Genomic DNA, 19,005 nt, shown 5'->3' with positions numbered 1-19,005 from the left:
TTAAGGTTTCAGGCAAACAGAGGCACTGAGGACCTAGCAACAATCGCTAGGGAGCTTCCTGGTTGCCAGCAACAGTAAATACCACAGAGACACAAAGACTCAACCTTTCACATGCACACAATGAAACCTAGAGCCTGGTTTCTTATTTCAGATACCAGAGTCCTCTAGGTAGAGCACAATAGCTTCTTCTTTCCCTTCTTTATTTAGATTTGTTAAATTTTGTACAGAAATACATACCGCCCAGGAGCCTATATAACCACCTTGTTTCTAAATTTGTCCAAGAACATTTATATTATAACCTCCCTCTTAGTACTATCTTTTTTTTACTATTTTGAGGGAGAAATGGAAGGAAATAGTGTTGTATATCTGACTTTGGAATTTTAAATAATGTATGACTTGTTTAATGTGTTTGTAATTGGCAGTCTTCTGTAAGAGTTACAACTGATTTCCACCCTTCTGAAAATATTCAGGAATATTATCGGAAAGCTCTTCTCCAAGTTTACTGTCTAATATGCTTTTAGAAAAGATAGAAGCATACAGAATATGAAATAGAGCACTGGCAATTTAAGGTTTTTTCATGACTCATTTAAGGAAATTGCATAATAGCCTTCCTCGGCCAACCTCACACACTCTTCTCAAATACCTTGCTGTTTTCCTTATTCTATTCCCTCATCCTGGTCTCTTTTTCCAGCCTTTCTATGGGCCATTAACTTTTCTCTCTTTTCTCTAAGGCTGTAAACCTCTCTAGGGTACAGTCATGTGGTATGCAAAGTGATGAGGGAAAACTGAACTACCCCCTAGCTTGCTAGTCTGTCTCCTGGCAACTGTATGATATGTTGCTTAGTAACACGAAGGGTGAGAGTGAAGTCTCTCTTACATACCTAAAAATACTGAAATCATTTAAAAATATTAATACTGGGCTTATTTAGTAAAGTATGCTAAATCCAGAGACAATCTTACCATGAGGAGGGACTTATTTCAGGGCATGCTACCTTGAGTAAACCTCTATATCTCTTATAATCTGTATACTAAATAACAGGATGCTGTTCTTATAAATAGACGAAGAAAAAAACCCGCAGCCTTTTCTAATCCTTTCTCTTCAACACATGCATAATCAATGTTTAAGGGGAATAGAGAAATGATCTTTTAGGCTGAGCAGCCTTTCCTCTCTTCTGCACATGCATAATTGATTTTTAAATCTAAAGGAAGATGGAGAAATGTTTCTCAAAACCTTTTGCAGCTGGACATCACTGGGAGTTGCGCCTTTCAGGATTACGACTGTCTGGAGAGCAATTCTCTGTCAACTTATCCAGGGGTTATCAGAATTTAGAAGTAACTGAATCACACTAGTCCAAAGCATTAAAACTCTTTAGTTCCAAGCAGTAAATTATTAATTCTAAGAGAATACTATTTACTGAATTAGACCTACTGCATCAGACTTCAATGCAGGAAATGGAATCAGTATTTTTAACTAGCACCCTAGTTACTTCAGCACAGTTAGGAAACACTGGTGTAGTGGATGATTCCAATATGTTACAAAGGGTTATCTTCTACTATTTTGGCTCATGGATTTATACATGTAATGCTTAAAGAGGAAGCTTCAAAGACCAATTCCTAAATATTCTGCCACATCCTCCCCTTGAGCTAAGCCCTTTGGCTAATAAAATTGGTCAAGCTTTAGATGATTAGTCATTTGTTCATCCTGCAAATATTTATTAAGATAATTTTGAAATATAATTGACAGAATTTAGTGATTAGTTGGGATTAACTTAAATCAGTTAATAATACATATAAAGTGCTAATAGCGCCTGGCACATAGTAAATATTATATGAAGTTATTATTATTTTAATCTCACTTGATAGACTAGAAAGATGGTGACAATGAACTGATATTGAGAATAGAATAATTGAGAGTATAGAATACTGAGGAGAGTAATGGAGAAAAATAACTAATTTCACTTAGATATATTGAATTTGAGATGCCTGCAGGTCATCCAGGGGGATAAAAACCAGTAAGAAATATAAGTCTCAAAGATGGGGGCATGTTGTATACGACTTTTAAAAAATAAATTCTTACTTTTTGTGTGGTTAGCTCTACATAAAAATGGACCAGTTATAATTCATCAGTATTTTACTTCTAACAATATCAATGCATCTATAAACAATTTTGGAGGCAGTAAAAATTTTTTCTCACTAGTAAATCAATCTCACCCTGATTTCTCTATAACATGGAATTAATTAAGACAAGGACTTGAGAGAAAAAAAGAGAAACGCACATTTGGATGGTTGGGGGAAGGGACTCTGGAGCTTTTTTTGATTGCTATTAAATCCCTGTAGACAGTACACCATGGCAACCTTCCCAGTCTGACACCTAATTTCCATCTGCTTTGAGGGAGAGGGGCAGGACTGAGGCAGTTCAATGTGCATTCTTGTGAGTGTATGTAATTTGGGTTAATGAAATGCAACTAAATTATAAATTGTGTTTCATGGAAAACTGAGATTACCTACTGTCTTTTACACTTCTTTCTCTTTCTTCTCTTCTCAGGATGCCTTTGAGCCTCTTCAAGTTTTGTCCCCTTTTTCCAAATGTCAGATTCCATCAGTAGACTTAGGTAAAGCACCTCCTCAATGTACCAGAACAAAATTACAAATTAAAATGTGTGTCTCAGTACATAAATATTTTGTTAAAAACAGTGGTTCAGTAAATGACTGAACATCAATGAGTGACCTCAAAACATTGCACTACAATACCAGAGATATATTTTTCATATTACAGAGTACAGGTGTTTAATGTGTTATTTTATAAGTCTTACTTCTGGAACAGAAATTCATTAATATTTACCTCTGCTATACTACATATAAACGTCCTTCCCAAAACAGATGAAACTCAGGTACCAGAATCACCACAGATAATTTTCTTAACCACCATTATCCAGAAAAAAACTATTATTTAGTAATAGTGCATTTGTTGCCCAGAGGTTGAAAAAGTGAATGTTAAGCTTTAAATAAAACTCTGAATTCGGGTGTAGGGTCATATTCTTACCTAGACCTTACCATTGAAATTTTGCCAAGGGGAATGCAGCAGATAGTTTTTAAAGGCCATACTTAGTGAGAGCCAATTCACTCAATACCTTGATCAGTGCTGAACCCTAAAATAAAGATAAATGTAAAAAGAAAAAAGATGATAAATGTAAATTCAGCATGTCAGCATAATCATATTCATCTCCTTGCTTAAGTTTAGAATTTGAGGTGTGTTTTTGTTGTGGAATTCAAGGGAAACTTAGTTGTTTGAATTTATCCATTGACAATCAAACCTACATGAGGAAGGCAGCATGAGGTGGACAGGTATGGTCATTTCAAAAGGATGCAGAGGCAGTGTACACCATAGTGGGATGAAGTGGGGAAATGTGACACAGTTCTTTGTGTGTGAAAGCTCCTGCACTAACCTCTCTCTCACAGCACTCAACACAGTTTCCATTCTCGGGACCTTGAACTCCTCTGGGCCAGAAAACATGTTTTATGTCTTTTGGCCAAGCCCTTGCTGTATACTTATTTCCTTGTAGCTAAATCCAACGAACACTCTACTGTCCTTATTAACAACCCCTCTACAGTATTTGTTGTTACTCAGCACTCTATCCTGACACTGTCCTTCCTTTGTTTCTATAACATCAATGTCTTCTGCTTTTTCTCCTCCTTCTTGGCCAGTGCATCTGTGTGTCCTTTTCTGACACTGCTTTCTCTTGAAGTCCTTTACTGTTTTTTATTTATTTATTTATTTATTTATTTATTTATTTAATTTTTTGACTGCACTGGGTCTTTGTTGCTGCACGCGGGCTTCCTCTAGTTGCGGCGAGTGGGGACTACTCTTCATTGCGGTGCGCGGGCTTCTCATTGCGGTGGCTTCTCATGTTGCCGAGCACGGGCTCTAGGCGCTTGGGCTCAGTAGTTGTGGCGCACAGACTTAGTTACTTAGCTGCTCCACAGCATGTAGGATCTTCCCGGACCAGGGCTCAAACCCGTGTCCCCTGCACTGGCAGGCGGATTCCTAACCACTGCGCCACCAGGAAAGTTTCTGTTTTTAATTTACTAAGTCTATTCCCAAATCGGGTAAGTCAAACTCCAAAATATCCACCAAATCCATCACTTTCCTTCCAACCACTCTCTTTCCCTCTATCCCCATGACTTTCATCATAAAGCCTGGATGATTGCAATAGCCTCCTAATTAGTCTCCTTGTCTTCCATCTCAAACGCTTCCAATTCATTCTTTAAATCCATAATGGTCTTTCTAATCTGGTCTAAATTATGACAAAAAGGAGAATTAAGCCCAAGGCTGCCTGGCTCTGGAGGCAGTAGCCCCATGCTTCATTCCTTGCTGCTCCTCATTCCTACATATCACCAGCTCCTCTAGATTCAACCTTCCATATATTTCCCAAATATATCCACTGTTTTCCATCGCCACTACCACTTCCTTAAATTAGTGTTATCATCAACTAACCAGCCATCTTCTAACCAGTCTCCCTGCCTCGTGTTCCTCCATCCCCAACTTTGTTCTATCTATTCTCTCTGCACAGAGCAGTCAGGATCTTGCTGAAATGCAAAGTTCATTATTCCTCTTTCCTTTAATGGCTCTCATTGAGTTTGGAATAAGGTCCTTTCATAATCAATTCTTTGCATAATCCTCCAGACTAGTACTCCCCAATCCCCTTATACTTTATGTAACAAACCACTTCCAGTTTCCGAAACTCACCCAGTTGTCTGCGTATTTCCATGTGGACTCTCCTCCGCATTTGTACCTACTACTCCTATTCATTTTTCAAGACAGCCCCAAGTATCACCTCTTCCAGGAAGCCTTCCTGCATCCTCTACACCACACCACCCCCCAAAGACCTGGAGATTATAAGTAATACATATCTCTTTGCACAGGATCATGCCATGCCTCTTCCTTGGGACTTATCAGAATGCATTATGTCCAGTTAAATCTTAGCCAAACAAGCACCTATTAATACCCTAGACTATGCTTGGCCCAATATATGCACCTTAGAAGGCAATCAATACGTTTCCAGAAAGAAAACAAATGAATAAACATGTGAAGCCTACAGGGTTGTTCATCCATATGAGTTAATCACTTGGGTTAAAAAAAGATTTTAATAATTTAGAAAATGATTAAGTTGGAATACATATGAGCTAGAAAGAAAGGAGGCTTTCCATATATATATGGTACCTTGATTTATGACAAAGGTGTCACTGCAGTCTAGTGGGAAAAGGATGGTCTTCTACATAAATAGTGCTGGGTCAACCGTTATCCATATGGAGAAAAAAATAAATCTTAATCCCTACATTGCACCATACACACATAAAAATATCAATTTCCATGTGTATTGTGGAACTATATAAAAGGTTGAACGATAAATCCTTTAGGAGAGTATGTTAATGACCTTGTGGGTAGGCAAAGATTTCTTAATTATAACTCAAAAAATGCTAACAATAAAGAAAAAACGGTAAATTGAACTACATTAAAATTAAGAACATCTGCTCATCAAATGACATCATTAAGAGAGTGAAAAGGCAAGGTACAGAGTGGGAAAAGATTTTCTTTTTCAATCTGTAAATCCAACAAAGGACTCTTATTCATAATATATAATGTATTCCTACCAACGCTTAAGATTGGTAAAAACAGGCAATCCATGAGAAAACATGAGAAAGACTTGAACAGGCATTTCAGCAAAGAGGATATCCAGATAAAAAAATAAATAAACAAATGAAAAGGTGTCAACCTCATTAGTTAAAAATTAAAGTCACGGGACTTCCTTGGTGGTCCAGTGGCTGAGAATACATCTTGCAATGCAGGGGACCCCAGTTTGATCCCTGGTTGGGGAACTAAGATCCCACGTGCCGTGGGGCAACTAAGCCCACGCGCCACAACTAGAGAGAAGCCCACGCACCGTGACGAAGAGCCCGTGTGCCGCAACTAAGACCCAATGCAGCCAAAAAATAAATAAACAAATATTAAAAAAAAATTTAAGTCACAATGTGATAGATATACTATAAACTCTCCTAATGGCTACAGTGAAGGAGGATGAGGAATAACCAGAACTCTCCCATACTACTAGTGGGAGTGTACATAACCACAACCACTCTGGAAAAATTAACATTTTTTTCTACTAAACTGAATATATACATGCCTTATTACCCTACAATTCCACTCCTAGGAATTGAAATTCCTAGCAGCAGAAATGCAAACAGCAGAAATTTGTAAATATATTCACCCAAACACATGTACAAGAATGCTAATAGCAATGCCATTTGTAATAGCAAAAAACAATGCAGATATCCATTAACATTGGGAAATAGATACATAAATTATAGTATATTCATACAATGGGGTACTACATAGAAATGAGAACAATTTACAATTGCATTCAATGGTATGAGTAAATTTCACAAACATAACATTGAATAAAAGAACCCACATATAAAAGAGTATATTCCACTTATACAAACTTCAAAAACAGGCAAAACAAATCCATTGTGCTAAAAGTCAGTGGGGATTACTGAGAGTAGAGAGTGACAGGGTAGGGGAACCAGAGGGAGGCCTCTCAGATAGTTCTGTTACTTGATCTGCATACTGGTTACACTAGTAATCATAAGTTTGCAAAACTGTACATTTATGATTGGTGAAAATTTATGTACGTACGTTATCCTTCAATAAAAAGTTTTCAAAATAAAGAATAAAAAAGAAAGAAAGGCTCTTCACTTGGTGAACATAACTGTACCTGTGTTGCCCATTCAACAGCATAACTTGAAATTCTGGGTTACACTTGGAGAATTCTATTCTTATACCACACCACTGGCACATAATGCTGTTGTCATTAGGTTCCAAATATACATTGTCACACCTCTGATGCTGACCTCTCTCTGAGCAGTGCCAATCTCAGATTCCCAGTGGCCTCTACGACTTCTCCACTCAATCCACCTATCACCTCAAACAGTATAACATTGAACTTGTAAGATCACATTGACTGATGGGTCCTGCGCTTAACACCCTCCCCAAAACACACACACAAACGCATTTCCTGCTTAGACATGTATCCCTTCTCAACTTCCCTATTTCTGTAAAAAGCAGCACTACCATTTCATTCTCTTAGTTCTCCAGGCTCAAAACTTTAAGGGTTAATTTTGACTCTTTCCTTTTTACCTCATGTCTAACCAATCACCAGTGGGATTCTTCCTTTGGATGGTCTCTTCTATTATTACCTTCTACCCATTCCTACTGTAATTACAATGGTTTGACACTTTCTGCTTAGATTATTACCATAACCTCCTTATTGATCCACTTATCCCCAGTCTCTTTCCCTGCTCCACTTACCTGTCAGATTAATTTTACAAAAATGCTGTTCCTTTCCCTCCACTCTTTTCTATAAGAATATAAAGGCTTCACACAGTCTATGTGTGTGAACTCAGCCCAAACTCCTTCTTCAGACTGGGGTTCAAAACGCTCCACTCTCCTCATATAACACATCACCCACAATTCTCTTGCATGCCCTAATCAAGTCAATTTCTTTGCCCTCCCTTATACAGGCACCATATCATCATCATACTATGTCTTTGTTAATATTATTTTCCCTATTTAAAGTACTCACTCTGGGCTTCCCTAGTGGTGCAGTGGTTAAGAATCCACCTGCCAACGCAGAGGACACGGGTTTGAGCCCTGGGCCGGGAAGATCCCACATGCCGTGGAACAACTAAGCCCATGCGCCACAACTACTGAGCCGGCACTCTAGAGCCCATGAGCCACAACTACTGAGCCTGCGTGCCACAACTACTGAAGCCCGCACACCTAGAGCTCGTGCTCCACAGCAAGAGAAGCCACTGCAATGAGAAGCCCACACACCGCAACGAAGAGTAGCCCCCACTCACCACAACTAGAGAAAGCCTGTGCACAGCAACGAAGACCCAAGGCAGTCAAAAATAAATAAATAAAATAAATAAAGTTTTAAAATAAAATAAAATAATAAAGTACTCACTCTACTCCCAACCCATTCAGTTAAAAGCCACCATTCCCAATAAAGGTTTTCACGATAAACCATAGATCATAATATAAAGACTTTTTCCTCCCTCTTAAATTTCTATAACTTTCCACTTAAGGCAGTACAGAATAAATTGCGAAGTAGATAAAATTTGTCTTCAGCATTCACAATTTCTTCTTTTTATATCTTTTAAAATTTTATTAAGAAATTTTCAAACATACTCAGAAATAGAGAAAAAAGTATAATGAACTCCATATACTCATTATTAAAACTCAACAACTATCAAGATTTTTGCCACAATCTTTTATCTATCATCGTTTCCCTTTTTCTTTGCTGAAGTACTTTAAAGCAAATCTTAGACCTTATTTCATTTAACCTACCACTTCTGCATGCAACTCTAAAAATTATGGAAAATTTCTTACATAACCACACTGCCATTATCACACTTAATAAAAATAATAATAATTTATTGGTATTATCTAATAACTAGTCCATATTCAAATTTCCCTGGTTATCTTCAAAATGTTTTACATTGGTTTGTTTGAATCAGGATCCAAACAACATCTGCTGTTATATTTAGTAGTTAGTCTCCAAAATCTCTTCTAACCTAGAGCTGTCCCCCTTTCCCACCTTTTCCACCCATCCCACCATTGACTTGTTGCAGAAACAAGATAATTTGTGCTGTAGAATGTCCTACACTCTGCAGTTGTCTGTTTTCCTCCTCGTGATGTCATCTGACTTCACGGAAGTTGAAGTTGTCAGACTAAACGGAAGTTGGCTCTAAAGGCTTAATTAGATTCAGCACAACTGTTTCTGCTAGATCACTTCATAGGTGATGCTGTGTACTTCTTACTGAATCACATCTTAGGTTCACAGGGTGTGATTGTCCCACTTTTAGTGATGCTATGATTGACTAGTGAGTTCAGACGGCAACAGCCTATCCTTCCATTAAAACATTCCCCATCAATATTTTATCTGAGTTTTCATCCACTGATAATCTTTGCCTTAATAAATTATTTCATTAGAGGATATAAAGGGTGATTTTTCTAACTCAATTATTACTTCCACATTTACAAGCTGGCATTACTCTGTAAAGAACGATATTCTCTGGTTAACTAGGGCCATTTGGTCACCTTGAAATACAATTTGTACAATAAATGCAGGACAAATGCTCAATTCTTTATTTGACTGTATGATTGCCAGTGTATAGAATATGCAGTTGGTGCCCTAGTTATTTCCAATGGTGCAATGGTATCAGATGATTATTTTTAATTCACTTTTATCTTTTTTTAAATTTTCTTTTGCTTTGTGGGGATAACTTTATGAACTCATGAGTTTATACTGTTAAAATTAACATATTATAACTGTATTACGACATGATCAGTGATATGTATTACAATAAGATCACTCCAGCTGTTGTATGGAGACTGAACTGGACAGGGGTAAGAGTGAGTGAATGTAGAGGAAATCTAGAAGGGCACTGAGGTTTTCTGGGCAAGGGATGATGTACTTATTAGAGTGGAGGCAATAGAGATGAAGAGAAAAGAATAATATTTGAGAGATATTTAGGAGGTAGACTTGACAGTACTTAATAATTAATTCTATGGTGTTCAGAAAAGGAGATGGAGATGTCAAGAGTAATTCTTGTTTCTGATTTGAGAAAACAGATGTGTGCTGCTCTATTTACTGAGCAAGAGAAACTTGTAGGAGGTGCATACTTGTGAGACGATAACTAGTTCAATTTGGGATACATGTGAGAAACCCAGCCAGAGATTGGAAGTTTACTATAAGATCTGGATCTAAAAGATGTCAAGCAAGACAGGAATAAAGACACAGATGTAGAGAATGGACTTGAGGACACAGGAGGGGGAAGGGTAAGCTGGGACGAAGTGAGAGAGTAGCACTGACATATATACACTACCAAATGTAAAATAGATAGCTAGTGGGAAGCAGCTGCATAGCACAGGGAGATCAGCTCGGTGCTTTGTGACCACCTAGAGGGGTGGGATAGGGAGGGTGGAAGGGAGACGCAAGAGGGAGGGGATATGGGGATACATGTATACATATAGCTGATTCACTTTGTTATACAGCAGAAACTAACACAACATTGTAAAGCAATTACACTCCAATAAAGATGTTTTAAAAAATTAAAAAAAAAAAAGAAGATGTCAAGGAGCCATTGGCATACAGAAAGGATCTGCAGTGTTGGGAATGAACACACTTACTAGACACTAGGGTAAGATCCATAGAATAAAATTAGGAAAAAGTCTAGGACCGAACCTTGAGGAACTCCAACATTTAAAGATTAGGAGAAGAGGAAGAACCAGCAGAAGCTGAGAAGAAACAAAAAAAGTAGGAGTGAAACACAGAAAATAGAGAATTTTTGAAGCCAAGCGCACAAAACGTCTCAAGAAAGAGATAACAGTCAACTGTGACAAAGCTTATCACAGGTCAACAAGAACCAAAAGGTGTCCAATGGATTTAGCAACAAATGGAGAGGGCACTTGGTTTCAAGAAGTGGTAGGAGCAGAATCCAGACTGAAATGTATTTAGGGATAAATAGGAGGTGAAGAAGTAGAAAAATTGTTAGACAACTCCCTTGTTTCCTACATAAGTTATGATACATGGGGTCATGCAATGGATTCTACAAGGCTCCTCCCCATACACACACAGAAACACATGCCATTCTCAAAACTATGTACTTGTACTTCTTTTATTTCTTCGATTGGACCAGAAGATTCTAGAGAAAAGAGACCACGTTACTACCTCTGAATTCTCCATGCTACACTGGATGGTCCAGGGCTTATTGCAGACAGCAAGTAAATGCTTATTGAATAAGCAAGGTAAGATACTTTATTAAATACCTTTAAATTATTAACCATGATAATAGTTATGAAAATATGCACAGACAGAAATCATTCATTTAATTCAACAAACATGTATATGATGTCTACAATATGCTAGGCAATCTGTGACTAGGATTCACATTTTAATGGAGAGGAGATGTAGACACCCAAATAAATAATTTAAATTCCACAAATACTATGAAAGAAAAAATGTTTTATCCTAATTTTACTGTGGACAAGAAAGAATACATTAGTAGAATATTTATACATGTATACTGATGTAAGTTAAAGAATTTGGCAGTAAATATAAAAAAATGATCTAGTAGGACTTCCCTGGTGGTGCAGTGGTTAAGAATCCGCCTGCCAATACAGGGGACACAGGTTCGATCCCTGGTCCAGGAAGATCCCACAGGCTGCAGAGCAACTAAGCCCGTGCGACACAACTACTGAGCCTGCACTCTAGAGCCCGCGAGCCACAACTACCTGCCTATAGCCCGTGCTCCGCAACAAGAGAAGCCACTGCAATGAGAAGCCTTTGTACCTCAACGAAAAGTAACCCCTGCTCGCTGCAACTAGAGAAAGCCCGCACACAGCAACGAAGACCCAACGCAGCCAAAAATGAATAAAATTTTAAAAAAAATGATCTAGTAAAAAAAAATTTTTTTTTGCTTCCCATAGCTTGTATGCTATTAAGTCAGATAATCAGGAACAAAAAGAATAGATTATTATTTTCCCTCCTCTCCCACTTATATATTTAAGATTAACAGTGCTCACATAGTCTATTTCTGACCTAGATCTTATTGTTACTTATGTCCAAGAGGAGGGAAAAAAATCCTAATTTTCATGAATGCTTCTGAGATAGAATTACAAAGAATCAATTGCATGAACCCTCCTCTCTTTTATTTAATCCTCTGTAAATTGCAATAAAGAACTGAGACTATTGGGGAAATGACATACTGCTTTCGAATTGTAAAGAAAATAAAATTCAAGACTGTGCCTCTCATTCCAGAAAAGGAGATTTGTACACTTTACCATGGTCCAGTTGTGTGTAATTTATTTCTTTATTTAACTTTTTTTTTTTTTTTAATTTATTTCTTTATGGCTGTGTTGGGTCTTCGTTTCTGTGCGAGGGCTTTCTCTAGTTGCGGCAAGTGGGGGCCACTCTTCATCGCGGTGCGCGGGCCTCTCACTATCGCGGCCTCTCTTGTTGCGGAGCACAGGCTCCAGACGCGCAGGCTCAGCAATTGTGGCTCACGGGCCTAGTTGCTCCGCGGCATGTGGGATCTTCCCAGACCAGGGCTCGAACCCGTGTCCCCTGCATTGGCAGGCAGATTCTCAACCACTGCGCCACAAGGGAAGCCCCTTTATTAAACTTTTGAAAGAAGTATTTTCAATGAGCTACTTATTAATCCTTATATTTCCCTATGCCATTTAATTCTTACTTTTGTTAAGTGTATTTCCTGGTTCAGTAAAAAGTATTCAAGTCATCCTTAACCCTTCTGTCTCTTTACTGAAATATACTTTTATTTGCTAAAGGGATAGACACAGGATAATGAAGATTATTTTTCCTGTAAAATATGCAAGAAATAGATAAAATTATTTGTGTGTCGGGTCTCATTTTTTTGTAGGGATGACTACTGCAGCAAATTTGAACAAGTAAAGCAGAGCTGTGGCTGGCAGGCTAGAAAAATCCATGGTCGCCACTGTCACACCACAACCTGCAGCAGCTGTCTCAAGTCCCTCCCTCCCACGCCCAAGCACTGCCTGCCAGCCCAGCAGGAATGAATGGGCTCTGCAGAGCACTATAAATGGTGCTGTAGATGCTGAAAATCTGTTGCTAAAAACCAAAAGGAAAAATTATCCACCAAAGTACAAATTTTCAACTTCGGTGGCAATAACCAACTTCTTTACCTATGAAATTTCATTAGCAACGTCAAATGGTACCCAGTCAGAGTCATATTCTGCATACCACATCTTTGTTGGTAATGGAACCTTTCTAAATAGCAAAAGAATGTTACTGCAATCCATTTCCTAGGGCTGAAAGCAAAGCCTTTTGTCCCAAGAGGCAATTGAGCAACCACCAGAGTCTCTAGTTGAATAGCAACAGTATGAGGCTGGCTACAATTCCCACAGTTAAAAGCCCAATCTTAGAGGAGGAGAATTTACTGAATTCACATAAGAGCTACATAAAAAAGAAATGCAGTTATTGAGCTGACATCTACACGGTCATCTGTGGAAGGAGACAATATTACAAAACGGTTTTCTTTTTTACACTATACAGCTTTCCTCCTTTTTAACTTTCTCTTTCCGGAAGAGAGAACAATGCAGAATATAACTGCATGCACAGGTAGTACTAGCTTCTGAACTCAGTTCTTCCTCTTTGTATTTTCTCAGTTCTTTATTAGGAAAGATGATTCATTTTAAGGAACAATACGTTACATAAAATATATTACATAGACTTCTGGTAAAGGAATATTTCTAGCAGACTAAGTATGGTATGTTCATTAGATCTTAATTATCTTCATGTTAGAACTACTTGTGTGCTTCCATATTTAGTATGATTATTCTTTCCATCTTCTGTTTTTGTTTAACTATTAGGGAGAGGGTTGCAAAAGGTCTGAAAATAAATTACTTGAACCTGAGAAACCATTTTGGATGGTCCTATTATTGAATCTTATTTAATTAAAAAAAAATTACATTTACCCAAGCCATTTTAAGCAACATTCCCATCTTCTCTTCTACTTTATTTTTAAAGCAATTAGAGATGTTGAATCCTCACCGAATGCAGTTTAGTATACTTTGAGGGAGAGGCTGGGAATAATTTTCCATTAAATATCTCATCGCAAATTCTGCGATTACATGTTGGGGAAAAAAACTCTTACATTGGTAATTTTAACTGTAGTTTGAGGTTTAAACAATATAAAATCACCCAACTCCAGTTCTCTTTCTTCCCTCCCCTCACCCCTTCCCAACCCCACCCCATAATGGATGTTCGGCTGACTGTTTTTGCACGGTCTCTTTGTCTGAGGGATGCAAACAGTCTATGGATGCTAGGGAAAAAGGGGTGGGTGAGAGATTACCTCATCCCATGTCGCTTGCACCAATCACCACTCTTCTGTCGTGGCTTCTCTGGGCAGATTGAGGGGTCTGGACCAACAGGAAAAGGCCCCAGCCCATCCCCATGGTGACCGAGTTGTATATAGGGAGCCGCATCCGCCCATGTGCCGCAGGTTCTCTTACATCGACCGCCTAAGAGTCGCGCTGTAAGAAGCAACAACCTCTCCTCCTCCTCTCCGCCATCTGCTCGGCAGCCACAAAACAGCAACTATGGTAAGAATGTTTTCTCCGGCTCTTTGTGACCGTTGGGTGGGGTCAGCCTCCCAGGGTCTACTTGGAAAATCTTAAGCCCGTCTTCCTTTACAACTCGTTTGGATCAGTGGAGCTTTACGCTTTATTTGCGAGGTGGAGATTTGCCCCAAATCCTTGAGCCCGGCCGCCGCCGCAGTGCGGGGTGCAAGAGCCCAGCCAGAACCGCGTCCAGGGCGCAGCGGAACAGTGAGGGGAGAACAAAGGCGGCGCGGAGCGAGTTTTTGTTATCCGAGCCCTTCGTGGCAGCAAGCAGCTCATCTGTCGGTGATGAAAGGGTCTGGGGCAGGGAAGGCGATATTGGCGGCGCCTGCTCGGCCCCTGTGTGTGCGCACGGTATTCGTGTGACTCGAAGAGCCCTTCCTCGCGTTGTTCCCCAGGGACAGGGAGAGGCGGAGTCGACCAAAAAGTCGGGGGTCGGGGGGTGTTGCTGGGAAGAAGAGGTGGAGGGAAGGAAAGGAACAAAGCGGAGTTTCGGGTTAATATAAAAAGATCCCTCGCCAGTTCGTTGGCGTTTTAGAAAGATACCCATGTATTAACGGGGAAGATGGTTAGTTTCTGTTGGAACCCGTGGCGGCCGGCGTCACGGCGGCGCAGGGGCGGAGTTGTTTGTTTTTTGCTTCTCTGGCCTTGGAACCACAGGGCGGGGTTCGCCCTCACTAAGCCTCCTCTGTGAGGAGAAGACGTTTAATAAGCCTTTCATCTTTGCAGAACCGTAGGCGTTAAAAGGTTTTTCATTCACTGTTAAAACTTATATGAAATTTTTTTTTCTGGAGCAAAATCACAATTCACTTGACAAGCCCTTTAATGTCTGGTCTGGGGCCGCCCAGCCCTGACTGACTCGTGTGTGTCCGTCTTCGCCGCACGTTCAGCGAGAGAGAAAGTCGATTTTGTGAGCCAGGGTGCTGTATTGCGGAGGACCCAGGGAAACGCCCTTCCCTCCCCCCACCCCCCCCCCGCCCCCATTTGTCAGTGAATAGACAACGGATAGACAAAGGAAGCTGTAGCCATAGAAGCCATAGAGAAGACACTCTCTGTTGAAGGTAATGAGTACGAATATTCTGTATTCTGTGATGGTTACAGAATCTCAGAATGAAAATACTATTTTTTGTTTTAAATAATATTTCATTATCCCTTCACTGGGCTTTTATTCCTTGTTTGGTAGCTTCTCATGTGCTATTTATTTGTAATTTAGGAACCGTTGTTTTAAAGAAACTAATAATTTTTCAGTTTTTTGCAGTGGAGAAGATTCTGGGAAAACTTTTTTTTTTTTTTAAGTAATGAAAATGCTGCAGACAAAGAAGACATACTCTTGTGCAGCTGTCTTTTGTTCTAGTGCATCTTCATTAATTCATTTCAATGTAGGCATATGGTCCCAGGCTGGGTCAGAGGAGGAAAACTGGCAGAATAGCACAATGAGATCATGCAGGCAGTTGCTGGAAATCGAGCTTGTTCTGTTAAATAATGTAGCAGACAGTACAGGCTGGCACCAGGCACAGCAAATGCAGCAATGCAGCAATGCAGGAGGCATTCCTTGTTTAGCTTATAACCCGCTAGTACTGATGGATTCTGCAGAAAGACTGCAAAAGGGTGTGGCTTCCAGCCTCAGCTGCAGTACAGATGTCCATGTTGGAATACCAAGTCCTATTTAGCACAAATGCTCATCTTTATTTAAAGGGAAAGGAGGCAGTAATATTGATTACAGTTAATTACTGATTGAATTTACTTCATTTTACAAATTCTGTGCTTTGAATATTTTTTAAATATGAGAAATCTTCTATTCAATCATGGCTTTTGGAACAATGGGCTTGCACCATGTGCTAAACAGTGCAACATTATTATTCGGACCACACGCATCTGCAGCATTCACAGCAGGTGGTTTTCCTTAACTGTTTCTATTGTGTTATGGATATGACCTCAAATAAATTTGAAGAATACTTCTACATTACTTAGTTTTAGAAATTTACTGAAAACTGAAAATGCTAATATAACTAATTTTACAGTTTTTCTCTGCTCCTTCCCACAGCGTGAGTGCATCTCCATCCACGTTGGCCAGGCTGGTGTCCAGATCGGCAATGCCTGCTGGGAGCTCTACTGCCTGGAACACGGCATCCAGCCTGATGGCCAGATGCCAAGTGACAAGACTATTGGGGGAGGAGATGACTCCTTCAACACCTTCTTCAGTGAGACAGGCGCTGGCAAGCATGTGCCCAGGGCAGTGTTTGTAGACCTGGAACCCACGGTCATTGGTGAGTTGACCTCAGTAACCCCAATGAGATCCCGGGGGTCCGGGACAGGAGGTGTGTCCTGGGGGCTCCACTGATGCCCTGGGGTCGAGCAGACTTGTGCAGGTTGTTAGTGATGGGTGGCTGCTTCGTTTTCCTTTTCCAGATGAAGTTCGCACTGGCACCTACCGCCAGCTCTTCCACCCTGAGCAGCTCATCACAGGCAAGGAAGATGCTGCCAATAACTATGCCCGAGGTCACTACACCATTGGCAAGGAGATCATTGACCTCGTCTTGGACCGAATTCGGAAACTGGTATGTTTATTCTGAAGAATAAAGTAAATTAATGAACCTAAGGGAGATATTTGGAATATGCTCTTTTTTTCACACAGAATTGAAATGTAATAGTGAGGTTAATTATTCCTTTAAAGTTTTTTTTAAAGTTCAATTAAAATATGAACTATTTGATGTCATTTTATAAATATTAATAAAGATATTTTTGATAAAGAAATGCTGAGTAAGGAAGGTCTACATTTTTAAAAAAACTGTTTCTTGTCAAAATATGATCTAAATCTTTGGAATTAATATGAAAAGTGAAAATATTTACTATGATTACTATGATGGTATCACAAAGAGCAATAACTATGTTTTTTCTATTCCTCTTTTCTAACAGGCTGACCAGTGCACAGGTCTTCAGGGCTTCTTGGTTTTCCACAGCTTTGGCGGGGGAACTGGTTCCGGGTTCACCTCCCTGCTGATGGAACGTCTCTCTGTCGATTATGGCAAGAAGTCCAAGCTGGAGTTCTCCATTTACCCAGCCCCTCAGGTTTCCACAGCTGTAGTTGAGCCCTACAACTCCATCCTCACCACCCACACCACCCTGGAGCACTCTGATTGTGCCTTCATGGTAGACAATGAGGCCATCTATGACATCTGTCGTAGAAACCTTGATATTGAGCGCCCAACATATACTAACCTGAATAGGTTGATAGGTCAAATTGTGTCCTCCATCACTGCTTCCCTGCGATTTGATGGAGCCCTGAATGTTGATCTGACAGAATTCCAGACCAATCTGGTGCCCTATCCCCGCATCCACTTCCCTCTGGCCACATATGCCCCTGTCATCTCTGCTGAGAAAGCCTACCATGAACAGCTTTCTGTAGCAGAGATCACCAATGCTTGCTTTGAGCCAGCCAACCAGATGGTGAAATGCGACCCTCGCCATGGTAAATACATGGCTTGCTGCCTGTTGTACCGTGGTGACGTGGTTCCCAAAGATGTCAATGCTGCCATTGCCACCATCAAGACCAAGCGTACCATCCAGTTTGTGGACTGGTGCCCCACTGGCTTCAAAGTTGGCATTAATTACCAGCCTCCCACTGTGGTACCTGGTGGAGACCTGGCCAAAGTACAGCGAGCTGTGTGCATGCTGAGCAACACCACAGCCATCGCTGAGGCCTGGGCTCGCCTGGACCACAAGTTTGACCTGATGTATGCCAAGCGTGCCTTTGTTCACTGGTACGTGGGTGAGGGCATGGAGGAAGGAGAGTTTTCTGAGGCCCGTGAGGACATGGCTGCCCTTGAGAAGGATTATGAGGAGGTTGGTGTGGATTCTGTTGAAGGAGAGGGAGAGGAAGAAGGAGAGGAATACTAAAGTTAAAATGTCACAAAGGTGCTGCTTTTACAGGGAAACTTATTCTGTTTTAAACATTGAAAAGTTGTGGTCTGATCAGTTAATTTGTATGTAGCAGTGTATACTCATGTACAATTACTGACCTATGCTTTAAAACACGATGCTTTGTTATAGTTCCAAGCTATCCATTTCTCTGGTGGGTTTGAATAAAGTATTCCCTGTCTTAAATGAGCTCAGTCTTGTGCTTTCTATTTGGGTGTCTGAAAATTTTCGTCTATTCAGTAGATTGAGAAGAAAGAATAACTATTGACTGTGGTTTATACATATTCTATGCAATGATTTATTTTTTAATTTTAAATTGTCTTAGTATATTATAAAACTTATGTATAAAATATAACATGCATATCTAAAGATTACTATTAGATGTAAATCAACCGTACTTCAATTTTAAAAATCGATTAAAAAAAAAAGGCGGTAAAGATTACCATTAGATAACATCCATGCTACTGTTAAGTTTTGACTCCATTATAATAGTTACTTAAATTGCTAGTACTTTGAGAATTGATATTTGCTAATACACAACCAAAATCTGGTTGACTGCTGAGTCTCATACAACTAACAGATAAAATGGTGAATATTCCAAATGCATCATCAGGTCTTATAAGCTTATTTTCATGCCCCTCATCTCCTTGGCAAGTGTCTAGTGCCATCATGCTTCCTCTGCCCTGGGTTCTCAAAAGTAGTCTGTTCTCTCCAAGCAATTTCCTACTATGCTAGACCTAGTTCTTTACTTTCTTCTCTCCAAACTTATTTTCAGCTGAATATCACACTGGAAAAGCCTGATACACTTATTCACTCTAATGTGTTAGTTATATGTCTGAACTTTAACTCTCCAAGGATATTCTTAT

At 39.7% G+C, this 19,005-nt stretch overlaps 1 protein-coding gene and 1 long non-coding RNA gene across 2 annotated transcripts; one reads left to right on the top strand and one right to left on the bottom strand.

Moving 5' to 3' along the window:
- Positions 1-2,505: 2,505 nt before the first annotated feature.
- Positions 2,506-14,042, bottom strand: LOC118901916. Its single transcript, XR_005021492.1, has 3 exons — positions 13,954-14,042; positions 3,055-3,149; positions 2,506-2,624 (listed from the first exon to the last, which is right to left on the bottom strand). It is a non-coding gene; the product is annotated as an uncharacterized LOC118901916 (long non-coding RNA).
- On the top strand, positions 13,852-18,328 carry TUBA1A (tubulin alpha 1a). The gene is made up of 4 exons (XM_036865719.1): positions 13,852-14,203; positions 16,266-16,488; positions 16,631-16,779; positions 17,138-18,328. The coding sequence occupies exons 1-4, from the start codon at positions 14,201-14,203 to the stop codon at positions 18,116-18,118; spliced, it is 1,356 nt and encodes a 451-aa protein (XP_036721614.1). The 5' UTR covers positions 13,852-14,200; the 3' UTR covers positions 18,119-18,328.
- Positions 18,329-19,005: the final 677 nt, after the last annotated feature.

The sequence above is a fragment of the Balaenoptera musculus genome, chromosome 10 (genome assembly GCF_009873245.2).
Source record: "Balaenoptera musculus isolate JJ_BM4_2016_0621 chromosome 10, mBalMus1.pri.v3, whole genome shotgun sequence".
NCBI lineage: Eukaryota > Metazoa > Chordata > Mammalia > Artiodactyla > Balaenopteridae > Balaenoptera > Balaenoptera musculus.
This window is presented reverse-complemented; position numbering and strand designations above follow the sequence as displayed.